The sequence below is a fragment of the Boleophthalmus pectinirostris genome, unplaced genomic scaffold, assembly GCF_026225935.1.
Source record: "Boleophthalmus pectinirostris isolate CB_2022bp ecotype Guang Dong unplaced genomic scaffold, ASM2622593v1 HiC_scaffold_8, whole genome shotgun sequence".
NCBI classification, from domain to species: domain Eukaryota; kingdom Metazoa; phylum Chordata; class Actinopteri; order Gobiiformes; family Gobiidae; genus Boleophthalmus; species Boleophthalmus pectinirostris.
The window spans coordinates 6,969,324-6,985,509 of NW_026571515.1; the positions used below are offsets into that span (position 1 = coordinate 6,969,324).

General features: G+C 43.0%; 1 protein-coding gene and 1 long non-coding RNA gene across 2 annotated transcripts; both read right to left on the reverse strand.

Annotated features, from left to right (window-relative positions):
• Positions 1-595: 595 nt before the first annotated feature.
• LOC110156028 (uncharacterized) lies at positions 596-6,955 on the reverse strand. The gene is made up of 2 exons (XM_020920213.2): positions 6,324-6,955; positions 596-3,530 (listed from the first exon to the last, which is right to left on the reverse strand). The coding sequence occupies exons 1-2, from the start codon at positions 6,868-6,870 to the stop codon at positions 3,241-3,243; spliced, it is 837 nt and encodes a 278-aa protein (XP_020775872.1). The 5' UTR covers positions 6,871-6,955; the 3' UTR covers positions 596-3,240.
• Positions 6,956-10,389: 3,434 nt separating this feature from the next.
• LOC129412438 (uncharacterized) lies at positions 10,390-12,509 on the reverse strand. The gene is made up of 3 exons (XR_008633735.1): positions 12,444-12,509; positions 12,280-12,368; positions 10,390-10,507 (listed from the first exon to the last, which is right to left on the reverse strand). It is a non-coding gene; the product is annotated as an uncharacterized LOC129412438 (long non-coding RNA).
• Positions 12,510-16,186: the final 3,677 nt, after the last annotated feature.

A 16,186-nucleotide genomic window follows, 5' to 3' on the forward strand; every position in this document is an offset into this window, starting at 1 on the left:
AGTTATAATCACAAAACTCTGCGAACAAACGTGTGAATAAACCCAGAAAATTACCAGCACCACTGCCCCTGCTTGGGTTTTCGTGATTATACGCTCGGTTTCCACGGATACAAGCTCGGTTTCCTCGGTTACCGGCATGGTTTCCTAGGTGACGAGGCGGGTTTCCTGGTTACGCTCCTGGTGCTTACATTCCTCTCTCGGTCTGTGTAAAAGATGCAGGCTGTTCTGGCATTTTGTACCCAGTAATTTTCAGGGAACTGAGGAAAACTGAGGATAAATCAGGCAATGTAGTTTTAAGAAAGTTATATTCAGAGATGGGAAAATACTTTGAGAAGGTATTTTAGTTGCAGAATACAGAATAATACCTGAATTAAAACATTTTTTGCTGCAAATTCTGATACATGGTTCAATCAAAGTACTGTATTCCAAATATTTAGAATACTATTACACTGAGTTGTGTTTAAATTACCGTATTTTCCACACTATAGGGCGCTCTGGATTATAAGACGCACTGTCATTGAATGGTCGATTTTCTAACTTTTTCACATATAAACCGCACCGGACTATAAGGCTCATTAAACGAAACACAACAGTTAGATAAGTCAGTCAAACTTTATTTAACACGTTCACAATAACTCTCAACTTTGTTCAATTGTAACGCATAAAAAAATACTGTCTGAGACGCTCAATTGTTCGTGTATTCACAATAACTCATAATTATTCAAACAGTTGGGTGATTACGGCGTCCAGTACGCTCACATCCCTCTCGTCATGATCCGAGTCGCTAAAGCACTTCTGGAGTGCTGGAGCTTACACATTTGCGTTTAAAGTTGATATGCAGCATTAAAACAATTGTCTTCATGTTTTTGTCACATATTCGTTCTTCTTTGAATAGCTACAGAATCCTATTTCACTCATAAGTCATTATTTAGTCCTGTAGTACTTTTTGTGCTATCTAAAAATGTAATGAACTACTCACATTTGATATTCTGTGAGTTTTATTAAGAGACCTGATATGTTTTAGTCATTTTAAAATTCTGTCTGCAAATGTGTATCTGTGCCAGTGCTAAAATCTTGGCTTTATAAGTACACATTAAAAATAATACAGTGACAGTGAAATTAATACTGAAGTAGTGATCTAGGTACATGTAGTATGAATTCAACCGAGGGGTCTAAATATAATGTTTCTAAACATATTTGTCTGTCGTTGTAGAGGAAATTAAGAACATTGTTTACTTTGTTTTTTGTGGCAGGACCCTTCTGAGGAGGCCAAGAGGATCAAGGACGATCCGTCCCTGAGGGACCACAGTGCCCTTGTGAAGGAAGAGTCTGACAGGAGGAGATGCCTCTGACCCATCTGAGGCGCTGGGGGAGTACATCCTCCAGTTTGGGAAATATGAGGAAATACGAGGGGATGTGGGCTACACCTTGTACCTCATCCAGAGCCAGCAGATAGAGGAGGCCGCAGGAGCGGTGATAGCTGAGCTGTATAGCAACGACAGTCTTCAGTCCTTCCTACGCTCTGCCCTCGGCTTCCAGGAGATCACCTCTCTTCTCCAGCGTGAGGCACAAACAACACCCATGCCCAATCCAGCAGAGGAGGAAGAGCAGCTGGTGGGATCTGGTGTCCGTGCCAGCAGTACCTGGAGGGAGGTTTGGGAGAGCAGAGATCTTGGCTACGCAGCCTTCATCCTCAAAAGGAAGTGTGCAGTCCTCAGGTTCATAAAGAAATTCACTGATGTCTTAACCTGAAACACTCACTTTCAGTGACTCAGCCTCAACTAAAGTCAGGTAAGAAGTCAGTACCTTACCCAATATAGATTTAGTTTTATTGTTTTCAAATATTGATGTATTCTATTTTACTTGTTTATGTCCAGGACCCACACCTCATCACTGTCTTCTCCGTCTACTGCCCAGACTGCACCAGTGAAGGCAGGAGGGAGGGTCTTTATGTTGGACCACAGGCGCCGGCCCGCTCCAATGAACACTGCCACTGATCATCTGCTTCCCAAACATCGGGGACAGAGGGACACGCTTAAGCTTGTGGATCAGAAGTGTGCCACCCTTGTCCACAGCTCCAGCAGAGATCCCAACAGTCTGCTACACCCAACCACAAACCTGCATATTTCATAGTACATAAAACACAACAGCAAATTATTAAACACGTCATCTGCACTCAACCAGCCCAAAAAAGCTGGGCAAACTCAGACACTGTGGCAGTAGAACCTCCACTGTGCCTGTCGTCACTATGCCACCTGCAACACTATTTTAACTTTTAACTTTTGTGATGTGAATTTGGGCTCTCTAGGTCAGTGCCTGTGGCCGTGACAGGTCACCGAAGAAACAGGAAATGAAGGTGTTTTTCGCCGGCGTGCTACGGGCGAACCGTAAGGAGTATCTCCCAATTTTATTTTATTTTTTTTCTGAGTTTATGTCTGTAGATGTGACATGTCAAATCTGAGCTCATTTGGACCAAACCCCGGGGATTTGAATCTTTTTGGAGACACCCAAGTCAAAACGGCGGCAAATATTTGATCCAATATGGCTGACTTCCTGTTCGTCATAGAGGTGCACAATGATTGGCTTTTTTGTTTGTCGCCATGAGTTCTATCACTGTTCAGAATTTCGTGAACCTACGCCAAAATATGCGTCTGAGCCTCCAATGCATTTTAAAATTTTGAAATTTCAAGGGGGCGCTGTTGAGTGGGGGGGGCTTTGGGCATTGTCGCGATGCCCATTTTATCAAATTTTTCACCCAACAGGTCGAACTGATACCCGGTTTGGGGACTTTTCGTCAACGTTTAGGCACTCCAAATTGAGATCGTTTACAAGAAAAAAAAAAATAAAATAAGAAGAAGAAACCGACGAAGAACAATAGCCCTCCAGTTACTACGTTACAGACTCGGGCCAAATAGGCATCTGAGACCTGGAAATAGAGGGTGAAGTCTGTTTTTTTGTTTTGTTTGACACTACAACGGAATAATGAAATAACAAACTGTTTACCCATTTTATTGTTTTTCGTTCTTAGTTGAAATTCAAAAGAACGAACGGTACACGGACCCTGTTTCAATCCATTTTGTATTTTTCCATTTTCATTTTGCATCTTAAACAACAAGGATCCATTTGTTTTTATTTTCCAATATTATGCAGACCTACGTTCATCTGTCCACCTTAAATCCTCCTTATAAAACATTTCAGGCCCAGTTTTCTGCTCCAGTCCACACCACCTCCATCTCGCCGTCATAACCCGCCCTGAGACGACGAAGGTGGTACTCGTGACGTGACCCTGTCCACCAGCTCCAGGTGTCTCTGGTGGTTCTCGGCGCTGACGGTCCTGTGCAGGGCTAACATCTCCTGGATCAGGCTCTTCTGCATGTCCTTCTCGTGGTCCATGAGCCTCTTGAGACGGACGTCCTCCTGAGCCTGCATCGCCGCGTCCATCTCCCGGAGCTTGGACATGGTGGCGTTGATCATGGAGTTCACCTGGTGCAGGATGGTGGTTTTCCTCTTCTTCGTCGGGATACCGCAGGCTGGGGAGAAAAAAATTAGACATTATATTGGTCGTGGGTGTGGTTTACTTCACTGAGTGTGTATACATGCACATCAGTAACCCGGTTATGATCGGGTTTTTTGAGTATCCCGGTTTCTTGATGGTGCATGTATACGCAGTAACCCGGTTTCAGTATCCCGGTTATTAGAAACCAGGTTACTGTAGCTGGTTTATTCCGATAGTAACCGGGATACTTGTGGCATTTATACGCAGTACCCTGGTTACTGCAACATAAAGTTGAGTGCGCATTCGTCCAAAAGACACTTTCCAACCTTTCACCACAACAGTAGTGACATAAATAAATTGACCAACATAAATAAAGTGACCAAACGAGTGAAATGACTGTAAAATTAAGAGCTGCGCTAAACCTGCACATGTACAATCTGCACTCGTACGACCTGCACTCGTGTGACGCTGAAAAGCTAAAACATGAACTATCTCCTATACTCTATACGCACAGAACACACTTACCATCATTAGCGCCTCTTCTGTCACAGAAATAACTCACATAATCCACAGAGTCGTGTCATTTAGTCCAAAAAAAACTGATCGCATCAGCGGCGCAAGGAGCGAGTTGTTTTTATCACCGCTAACAGTTTATGCTAATTAGACAAACGGTCTTAAGTTTCGTTTCTGTAAAACGTAAACAAATGTGATCACAGCTGAATGATCTGATCAAACGGGCTGATGTGTCTATAGTGTTTATGGTTTATATGTTGTAAAGTAGAGTTTATTTATGCAGAAGATTTTAATGAAGAATCTGCACAGTGGATTGTGGGAGATCTCGTAGCTCCTTAGCTTCTTATGCTAAAGGAGCTCACGGTTTGTATTTTTCCTGGTTTATGAAATTGATTTAAGTTAATTTTTGCGCCTGCGCATTTGTAAGATTATGTCAAGGAACCGGGATACTCCATTTGATCATGTATACGCAGATATGAGTGTCCCGGTTTCTCAGTGCGCATGTAAACACAGTAACCCGAATACTGACATAACCGGGATATGGCTAATAACCGGGTTATTGATGTGCATGTATACGCACTCATTATCTACAAAAAGGGTAAAGATCCAAATGACTTCAAGCTCCTGAGACAATTGAAACTTTGCAGGAGATGTCATCAAAATTCCCTGGGAGTGTGAATCTAAGTGAAGGCTCTGCTCTGTCTGAAGCTCTGTTACTCAAGTTAGACTTTAATCTGAGCTTTATTTGAACACAATCGGACCGGAAATAGCTGACTTGGTTGGAACTACAACAGGTGAGATGATTTGCGCTGTTAAAAACCTGCTTTTTCAGGTAGTCACTCTCACTTTTTTGTAGAAAATCAAACTCCTAAACAAGACCATTAACACTCGAAATGATCACGGGCTCCTGAAAATGTGTTGTTTAAATCCATGTTGAGTTTTCAGACGATCTTAAAACTTCTCATATACTTCATATACTGTGGTCCAAAGCAAGAAAAATATCTGACGAAGGCTTTTTTTTGCCGGAACGTTATTTAAAAAGCTTTTAGACATCGGGCGTCTGAGTGTGCTACACATTTTTTCACTTTCATTTTGCTGTTCCTTTCATTTGCACAAGAACTACAAGAACTACAAGAACTTTGGTGTGCGTTTTCTGTTTTTTTTTATCTTAAAACTTCTGACAGTGTTTGCTAATGTGTGCACTGTGTCACCATGGTAACTGATGAACACTCTAATGGACACACATGTAGACCACCCCCAGTATGAGGTCACTGCAAAGGACATTTTCCAAAACACGTCATACTGTAAAGTGGAGAAAAAAAACTAAATACCATGATCAAGGTACACAATTTTGTATCTGTATTGACATTTAAAGTGCCACCACCTGCTTGAATGTTCCACAGACTGGCATTAATATAAAGGGATATAAGGAAGTATCCAAAAGCATCTGACCAGAACTGAAGAAGCAACCTGGATGAGCTGCAAAACATTTTCGACCTAAATAAGCATTTGCCCAGTTGACAAATTGAATGTCTCCTAATTAAAATTATCAATTAAGCATTAATTTAGTTAATTATATTTTTTGTTTGTGCAGAAAACACGTAGATACAAGTATTCTTACTATGAGTGAAGCGATTTTTCCAGAGGTCTGACCTGTTATTTGGAGATAAAATGATTTAATGCCTCATACTCAGTGTTGGGGAGTAACAGATTACATGTACCGGAGTTACGTAATCAGAGTACAAATTATGAGTAACTGTATTCAGTTACAGGTACTGTTTCAGTGAGTGGTGATTGGATTACAGTTACTTTGTTAAAATAAATAGATTACATGGCTTTATTTTCCTGTTTTCACATTTTGGACTATAGTCTAAACCAGGTCTAAACCAGGTCTAAAACCAGGACTAAACCAGGACTAAAACAGGTTTTAACAGGAGTAAATCATGTTGCGTGGACCGTGTCTCCTCCTCTTCAATCAGTAATATTTTTAATTTAGTTGAGTAAAGTCTGGGCTTTTTATTTTCTTTTAGCAGACAAAACTTCTTACGTTGAGATTTTCTAGTCTTTGCTTCTAATCTGGTATTCAGATTACGTTACTCACTTTAAGTAATTTAACGGATTACGTTACAAACTACATTTTGGTGTATGTAATCTGTAACCTGTAGGGGATTACATTTTAAAAGTCACCTTCCCAACACTGCTCATACTGTACTGTGGAAAGGCATTTTGTCAAGCGTGGACCCTCCTGCACCAGAAAAAAAATACGTAGTGCATTAAATAAGTACAATATTCTGATCTTTCAATGATTCCTTACTCGACTGGACCGGCTCTTCTGGAGACCCATACTCCTCATCCTCGTCTTCCTCCACCGGCGCCTGCTCCCGTTTCGTGCCCTGGTTCGGGGTCGGTCCTTGGCTCTGCTCGCCCCAGTTCCCCACCACCACCTGCTCAGCCTCGTCCTGGTCAAACGCAGCTCGCTGGTTTCGCACCGGGGCGGACGCGGGCACCGGAGCCGAGTCCAGACGCTCTGTGATCGGGGCGAGAGAGTCCGGTGGCTCCGCGGGTAAAGGATGATCCCCAAAAGCGCGCTCTGCCTCCTCGAAGAACGGCCAGTACGCAGCGGATCTGTCTCCTCCTTTTGCAGAGATTTGCTCCTTGTAGTTCCGGTACTGCTTCTTTAGGTTCTTGAGCTTGCTGACGACCTGGTCCCGGGACCGATGCACGCCTTGCTGGGCCAACAGTCGCGCGATCGTGCTGAAAACCACCGCGTCCTTTACGGTCCCCGTTATTTGGCCACGGAACTGCTCGTGCGCGCGAATCCGGAGCAGCTCGCGGATCTCGTGGTCCTGCCAGTTATGCATGTTCTGCGCGTGAGGAGCGGAGAAGGTGCAAAAGGTGCCGCTCGACCCGAGAACAACAACAACATCCAGACGGATGATAGGTGTTCTTCTGTGCGCTTTGGTGGAGACACGAAACTGAAGCGCTGTCGCCGCCTACAGGACTGGGCCAACCCGAGACCGTATATGAGTCCAACACGACCAAAGAATGATGTACCAGCAGCGGACACTAAACCAGGTCTAAACCAGGTCTAAACCAGGTCTAAACCAGGACTGAAGCAGGTCTAAACCAGCTCTGAACCAGGACTAAACCAGGTCTAAACCAGGTCTAAACCAGGTCTAAACCAGGACTAAACCAGGATCTAAACCAGGTCTAAACCAGGTCTCTCTAAACCAGGAACCAGGTCTAAACCAGGTCTAAACCAGGTCTAAACCAGGCTAAACCAGGTCTAAACCAGGTCTAAAACCAGGTCTAAACCAGGACTGAAGCAGGTCTAAACCACCAGGTCTAAACCAGGACTAAACCAGGTCTAAACCAGGCTCTAAACCAGGTCTAAACCAGGTCTAAACCAGGTCTAAACCAGCTCTAAACCAGGTCTAAACCAGGACTAAACCAGGTAAACCTCTAAACCAGGTCTAAACCAGGACTAAACCAGGTCTAAAAGGTCTAAACCAGGTCTAAACCAGGACTAAACCAGGTCTAAACCAGGACTAAACCAGGTCTAACCAGGTCTAAACCAGGTCTAAACCAGGACTAAACCAGGTCTAAACCAGGTCTAAACCAGGTCTAAAACCAGGTCTAAACCAGGACTAAACCAGGACTAAACCAGGACTAAACCAGGTCTAAACCAGGACTAAACCAGGATTAAACCAGGTCTAAACCAGGACTAAACCAGGTCTAAACCAGGTCTAAACCAGGTCTAAACCAGGTCTAAACCAGGTCTAAACCAGGTCTAAACCAGGTCTAAACCAGGTCTAAACCAGGTCTAAACCAGGTCTAAACCAGGTCTAAACCAGGACTAAACCAGGTCTAAACCAGGTCTAAACCAGGTCTAAACCAGGTCTAAACCAGGTCTAAACCAGGTCTAAACCAGGACTAAACCAGGTCTAAACCAGGTAAACCAGGTCTAAACCAGGACTAAACCAGGTCTAAACCAGGTCTAAACCAGGACTAAACCAGGTCTAAACCAGGACTAAACCAGGTCTAAACCAGGTCTAAACCAGGACTAAACCAGGACTAAACAAGGACTAAAACAGGATTTAAAAACAGGATTTAACAGGACTAAATCATGCTTTGTGGACCGTGTCTCCTCTTCTTCTATCAATAATATTTTTAATTTGGTTAAGTAAAGTCTGGGCTTTTTATTTTCTTTTAGCAGATAAAACATCTTATGTGAAGATTTCCTCGTCTTTGCTTCTCTACAGCAAATCAAGTAATCCAAAGTATTCAGATTACCATTACTTCACTTTAAAGTAATTTAATGACTGACTCTGTTACAAACTACATTTTGGGGCATGTAATCTGTAATCTGTAGGGGAATACATTTAAAAAGTCACCTTCCCAACACTGTGTACCAGTGTGTCAGAGATGGTTAATGGTTTAATGATGCTGATTGAACCTATTCAGTCCCAGATAAATATCTTTTGTCATTACTATTGGCTGGAGCAAAGAAAGCCATTACCAGGAAATGGTTGTGTAAAGATGCACCTGTATTTACTGACTGGATGAACAACAGTAGTTCCAATGAAATTTATGACATGGAGAGACTGACATTTTCCATTGAGACTTTCTACAGCTCCAAATCTAACAGGTATTGGAGGAAACGCCGGCTGATTACACCACAAAACACTAAGTATTTGACCAGCTTGTCCAATAGATAATATAAGATTATCAAATATAAGTCATCAACATAATAATAATAATCCTTCTCCATGGCCTCCCCGAACTCCTCCCAGCTCCGAGTTTTTGCCTCCGCGACCACACGGGCTGCAGTACGCTTGGCCCGTCGGTACCCATCAACTGCCTCAGGAGTCCCCCGAGCCAGCAAGGCCCGATAGGACTGCTTCTTCAGCTTGACAGCATCCCTTACTTCCGGTGTCCACCACCGGGTTCTGGGGTTGCCGCCGCGACAGGCACCACAGACCTTACCCCCACAGCTCCGAGCAGCTGCATCGATGATAGAGGCCGAGAATGAAGCCCACTCGGACTCCATATCTCTGGCCTCCCCCGGAATCCGGGAGAAGTCCTCCCGGAGGTGCGAGTTGAAGGTCCCTCTGACAGAGGGCTCCGCCAGACGTTCCCAACAGACCCTCACTACACGCTTGGGCCTGCCAGGTCTTTCCGGCTTCCTCCTCCGCCAGCGAACCCAACTCACAACCAAGTGGTGATCAGTTGACAGCTCAGCCCCTCTCTTCACCCGAGTGTCCAAGACACGTGGCCGGAGGTCAGATGACACGACTACAAAGTCGATCATCGACCTCCGACCTAGGGTGTCCTGGTGCCACGTGCACTTATGGACACCCTTGTGCTCGAACATGGTGTTCGTTATGGACAAACTGTGACTAGCACAGAAGTCCAATAACAAAACACCGCTCGGGTTCAGATCACCCAATCACCCCTCTCCAAGTGTCACTGTCGTTGCCCACGTGGGCGTTGAAGTCCCCCAGGTGCACTGTCTAGTACCCCTTCCCAAGGACTCCAAGAAGGCCGGGTACTCAGCACTGCTGTTCGGCCCGTAGGCCGACACCACAGTGAGAGACCTGTCCCCGACCCGAAGGCGCAGGGACGCGACCCTCTCGTTCACCGGGGTGAACTCCAACACACAGCGACTGAGCTGTGGGGCAATGAGCAGGCCCACACCAGCCCGCCGCCCTGGGTGACCCTACCAGGGGCATGAAGCCCCCGACAACATAGCTCCCGGGATCATTCGGGCACTCAAACCCCTCCACCACGATAAGGTGACGCTTCAAGGAGGGGAATAATAATAATAAATTATTATAAATTATTATTATTATTATATATTAATATAATATTTGGAGTGTGCCTTTGATACTTACAAGGAATGGGTGAATTAAAAAATGAATAATTATTACAATCAATTGCGAGAAAAACAAAGTAAAGGGTCAAACAAAGTCTGGTCTTACAGTTTTTATAAATTAAGTGCATCATTTCCACTTGTTCTTACATTTGTCTTGTTGCAGTCTTATATTAAAAGTAATTCTCTCCATCTTAAAAATATTATAAACAATCTCAAAACATTCATCCAGTGTTGGTATTTGTGAATTAAGCCATTTCCTTGTTATAGGTTTCCTAGCAGTCGCACGCAAAATCTGGAACACGTATATTATTATTATTTTAATATAAAGTGATACAGTATGAAAGCGATTGTGTCCAAGTAATTTCCCTTGTGGATCAGTAAAGTCTAAGCTTTTACAATGCATGACCTAAAGATCATTTATCTTGACAAAATAATATTAAACCAGTTACAAACCCATTAAAACACACCACAGGTTACAGTCAGGCTTATTTTTATAATGTTCTCTATTTGCACACAACTGAAAATGAGAATGTGAAGAGTCACACGTTCATTCAAAGCTTCACTGGAGTCTTGAACCAGTCGATCTTGAAGTTAGCTGTAGTAATTTTCAGTTTCATGTTGATCTAGAAAGAGAAACGAAGAAAATATGGGTCAAAATCTGAGTGTAGGGCTGTAAAGTATACCTGAAAGAAAGGCGTTTAGGTGATGAACATTAATAGCACTTATAATATTAGTTAAATTTACTGTACTAAAAATATGATTAGTTTAATTCATTTATTTTATAGGGACAGTGCTTATTAATGAACATCTGTATTTATAGTGTAAGTATGACAGATTATAGCAAAAATATGGAGATTTCTGTGAAGAGACAACCCCTTTTGTGCTATAAAACCACCTGTAATTGAATAAATGTAAGGTAGAGCGGTTTAATGTCATTTTGGGAAACATTTGACGAAGTCCCAACCAAAATGTTACATACTGTGTCTTTCACTCTATGTCAGGGATGTCAAACTCATTTTGTTCCAGGGGCCGTATCCAACCTACTTTGATCCCAAATGGGCCGGATTAGAAAACTCATGTCATATAAACCCCAAAAATAACAATAAGTTCAAATATTTGTGCAGAGAAACACAAATCTATTACAGAAATATTTTTTTAATTGATGAACTCTTTCTTTTACAAAATATTATAATATTATGAACAACCTGAAACTTTAAGAAAAACTAAAAAAAAAAGTTTTAACATGAACTTGTATGTAAATAGGAATAAGTAAATTTTTTCTTGGAAAATCCTGCACTCAGCTCCACTTTTCTCATTTTTGACATTTTGTTGATGAGTGTGTCACGGTCAACAGTCAAAACGATCGTCCTTTAAGAGCGTTTGGAAAGAGACAAGTCTTCATTTGTGCTGCTCTGGTGGGAGGGGCCACGTACAGAGGCGCTGGAGACGCTGCTGTGATAAACACCGCAGAAAATTTACAAGATTTTTATAGAAAATAAAATTAAAATATTTTAGTAGAAAATCAGCCGAGGGCCACATTAAAGGTCTTGGAGGGCCGGATCTGGCCCCCGGGCCGCATGTTTGACATCCCTGCTCTATGTTGTTGTTGACACGGTCGTTGCTAGTGAATGTGCACTTAATCATTCCACAATGTAATTTGACCTCATTTGACCCATTCTTCAGTGCTACTGGGGCAACGGTCTATGTCAGGTGCACTGGGTTCCACAGGTTTCACCAATCTACACATCTAAAGCTTGACTAGAATGTTCCACAGTGTGACCTTAATATCTTCAATTTCAGGTGTTTATATTGCTAAGTTAAAGGGACAGTCCAGAATTTTGGACTATTCCTAGACATTTTCTAGTTATCCAGAGTGTTGGAGACGTGTGGAGACACTTTTTAAAATATTCCATCCATTTCTTGCATCACATGAATCGTTGCATGTTGAGGGACTATTTTCTCATATATCAGTCCGCAGTTGCCGAGCTTTCTATCAGGAAGTACAACTCGCTGCTGCTGCTCAGACAAAAATCCTTCAAATGCAAGGTTGGTTTTACTTCTAAAATTATTCTATCAACACAAACATTCACATGGACAGTCTGGTGTAATAATAGATTTGCTTCGAGTGTTTTTAGTGGCAGGATAACTATGGACATTGACATGCACTAGCGTAGCACCAGCGACTTCTGCAAATACAAGGACTGGATGGACTATTTAAAAAAGTGTCTCCACACGTCTCCAACACTCTGGCTCACTAGGAAATTAGGTCCTAGGTCCGAAAGTCCAGACTGTCCCTTTAAAAAAAAATAAAAAATATTGCTTCATAGTCAAAATATCAACTCAAAACAAGTAAAAAATCCTCCATATGAACTCAAAAACACAATAACAAACTTACTGCTGTGATAATCTGACTGTAGACGGTGAGATCGGAGAGGTCTGCTGTGCTCTGAAGCTTCAAACGAAAGACATTTTTCGTCACCGGTTCTACAAATAAAACACGTAGCTTATTTAGACACTGAGAATTAGCACACAAAAAAACAAAAAAAAAACATAGTCTACCTCCATAGCAGATGAAGGGCAGCTGGAGTCCACAGTTGACGTCTTTCCAGAGCAGATCAGAGCCCATGGCCACACAATGCTCCTGTTCGAGGTCATTATTGGGTTCGGACGTGGCCCAGTTCCTGAAGGAGCTCTTGCTGTTGTCAGACCACCTCCAGGGCTCTCTGTACAGACCGATCCACACGGAGCCTGTGGAGGCCAAAGCGAACACCTCTTCGTTTTCAGCTTGAGTCTCGATCATGGCCAGGTCATGGTAGTTCTGTCTGCAGTAGGCCAGGGCTTTATCCCAGCTCATCAAAGTGCTGCTGACTGCAAAGTTTTTGACGGAGGATTCGACTGGAAAATAAAAGAAAATGGATTAAAAAAGACTTGACATTTTACTGGTTCTTCCTCTCCTCAAACTGTCCTGACACTGATCTCCTGAACCTCCTGTAAAACTGCACTGAGACCTTTGACTGAAACACAAACCCTGAGAAGAGAGTGGAAATATTATTGCAGCAAAACTTGAATTTCCCTCAGGATAAATAAAGTATCAATATCAGTCTCTTTCTCTCTCTCTCTCTCTCTCTCTCTCTCTCTCTCGTCTCACTCTCTCTGTCTGTCTCTCTTCTCTCTCTCTGTCTCTCTCTCTTTGTCTCTGTCTCTCTCTCTATCTCTTTCTTTCTGTCTGTCTCTCTCTCTGTCACTCTCTTTTTGTCTCTGTCTCTTGTTTCTCTTTGTCCCTCTTTCTCTCTCTGTCACTCTCTCTTTGTCTGTCTGTCTCTTTCGCTCTCTCTTTCTCTCTCTGTCACTTTCTCTCTCTCTGTATATATATATATCTTTCTCTCTCTCTCTGTCCTCTGTCACTCTCTTTTTGTCTCTGTCTCTCTCTTTCTCTCTCTCTCTCTCTCACTCTCCGTCTCACTCTCTTCGTCTTTTCTCTCTCTCTGTTACTCTCTTTCTGTCCCTCTCTCTGTCTCTTTGTCTCTGTCTGTCTCTCTCTCTCTCTCTCTCTCTCTCTCTCTATCTCTTTCTTTCTGTTTCTCTCTCTCTGTCACTCTCTTTTTGTCTCTGTCTCTTGTTTCTCTTTGTCCTCTTTCTCTCTGTGTCACTCTCTTTGTCTGTCTGTCTGTCTGTCTCTTTCGCTCTCTCTTTCTCTCTTTGTCACTTTCTCTCTCTCTGTATATATATCTTTCTCTCTCCTCTGTCCTCTGTCACTCTCTTTTGTCTCTATCTCTGTCTCTCTCTCTCTCCGTCTCACTCTCTTCGTCTTTCTCTCTCTCTGTCACTCTCGCTTTGTCTCTGTCCATCTGTCTGTCTGTCTCTCTCTCTCTCTGTTTCTCTCTTTCTGTCCCTCTCTCTGTCTCTCTCTCTTTGTCTCTGTCTCTCTCTCTCTCTCTATCTCTTTCTTTCTGTCTCTCTCTCTCTGTCACTCTCTTTTTGTCTCTGTCTCTTGTTTCTCTTTGTCCCTCTTTCTCTCTCTGTCACTCTCTCTTTGTCTGTCTGTCTGTCTCTTTCTCTCTCTGTCACTTTCTCTCTCTCTGTATATATATATATCTTTCTCTCTCTCTCTGTCCTCTGTCACTCTCTTTTTGTCTCTGTCTCTCTCTCTCACTCTCCGTCTCACTCTCTTCATCTTTCTCTCTCTCTGTCACTCTCGCTTTGTCTCTGTCCATCTGTCTGTCTGTCTCTCTCTCTCTCTCTGTTTCTCTCTTTCTGTCCCTCTCTCTGTCTCTCTCTCTTTGTCTCTGTCTCTCTCTCTCTATCTCTTTCTTTCTGTCTCTCTCTGTCACTCTCTTTTTGTCTCTGTCTCTTGTTTGTCTTTGTCCTTCTTTCTCTCTCTGTCACTTTCTCTCTCTCTGTATATATATCTTCTCTCTCTCTCTGTCCTCTGTCACTCTCTTTTTGTCTCTGTCTCTTGTGTCTCTTTGTCCCTCTTTCTCTCTCTGTCACTCTCTCTTTGTCTCTGTCTCTCTCTATCTCTTTCTTTCTGTCTCTCTGTCTCTGTCTCTCTCTCTTTGTCTCTGTCTGTCTCTCTCTCTCTCTCTATCTTTCTTTCTGTCTCTCTCTCTCTGTCTCTGTCTCTCTCTCCTTGTTTCTCTTTCTGTCTCATTCTTTGTCTCCATCTGTCTGTCTCTTTCTCTCTCTCTCTGTCTTTGTGTCTGTATTTCACTCTCTCTCACTCTCTCTCTCTCTCTCTGCCTCTCTTTGTCTCTCTTTTCTCACCCCCCACACACTATTTTCAGATCTGTTATAATGTTGTTTCTTCATCACATGTTGTGTTGTGTTTTGTTTCATTCACACATGTTTAACACACCTGCACATTTAGGCTGAGTTCTTCTCTCAAACAGAAAACACTCTGTTCCACCTGGTGATGTCATGTTGTAACACAAGAAGCACTCTACTGTGTTTTAAAACTTCATACACAATCAGTAAAATCATTCGGATACTTTCAGCCCACTCTCTACTGAACAAAAAGTAAAAGAGAGCTGTTAACATGAAAACTACCGCTTCATGACATCACAAGGTGGAACAGAGCATTTAGAGCTTTGGAGATGTAGAAAGAGAGAAACTAATAATAATAAAGGGTTACCGTATTTTCCGCAGTATTAGGTGCTCTGGATTATAAGGCGCACTGTCACTGAATGGTCTATTTTCAAACTTTTGTCACAAATAAACCACACTGGACTTTAAAGGAAACACAACAGTGTGATGAGTGAGTGGTTTTGTTTGTTTGGTCGTTCACGGTGACTCTGGGCTTTGTTCAGTTGTGGCGTGTAGGGAGGGTGCTGTCTGGGACCAACGGATTGTCGGCGTGTTCGCAGTGACGCAGTTGTTCAGTCGTGTCTAGAAGTGGCACATTGCACTCGCTTTTTCGTTTCGTTCCTCCGTTTCGTTCCTCGTCGGCGTGGAGTGATTTTTTGATGGGGTTGGAGGCTTATGGTGCAGAAAATACGGTAATCAAGCATGTGTGAATGAAACAAAACACAACTCTGGGTGTGTTTGTAATGAGGTAACAACATTATAAAGCTCACAGGAGTCAATTTTGTGTAATATAAAGACCTTTAACCAACTCTGTAGAAAACATTATGAGTGATTGGAATCATGTTGCTCTGCGTTATACCTTACCTGTGTAACAAACTGGTCTATAGCCCCTACTGCAGTCTTCGTCATGCCAGTTGTTGTTCCACAAAGTGGTACAAACTTGCAGTGCATTTTTAAAGAGTGGCTCCGTAGCAGCCCAACTCGTGTACCCCGTGGTGCCGATGTCCCCAGTGGCGGACCATCTCCAGGAGTTAGCGTCTGTGTTCATGACCTTGTACCACGAGGCCGGATCGTCAAACAGTCCAATCCAGGCTCCCGGACTCGTCAGATCAGGCACGGAGATGCGCTGGAGGTCCTGCTGGGTCTGCACTGTGACCAGGTCAGTGTAGTTCTCTCTGCAGCTCTGTCGAGCCTGAGTCCAGTTCATGCTGACGTTGATGAAGCGGTACTCCATCATTTGGCCGTGGATTATAGGGATGAGGAGCGTCCCTGTGTGGAGGAATAAAAATAAGTTCATAGATACAGACAGTGGTAACAAGAACTGTACTTTACTTAACTATAGTTTTACTTTTATTTCACTACATTTGAGCGCAGGTATCTGTACTTTCTACTTCATTTGGCTGTGGATTATAGAGATGGTTTTCAGGTTTTAGAATGTGATGTTGTCATATTCTCAGATGAGGGACAAGAGCAGCTTCTCCTGTCTGAAATTATAAATC

Excerpts from the sequence above, each read along its gene's own strand:
- LOC110156028 (XM_020920213.2), bottom strand. The coding sequence starts at position 6,870 with ATGCATAACTGGCAGGACCACGAGATCCGCGAGCTGCTCCGGATTCGC. Across the intron at positions 3,531-6,323 it reads AGAAGAGCCGGTCCAGTCGA|CCTGCGGTATCCCGACGAAG; the intron begins GTAAGGAATCAT and ends TTTTCTCCCCAG.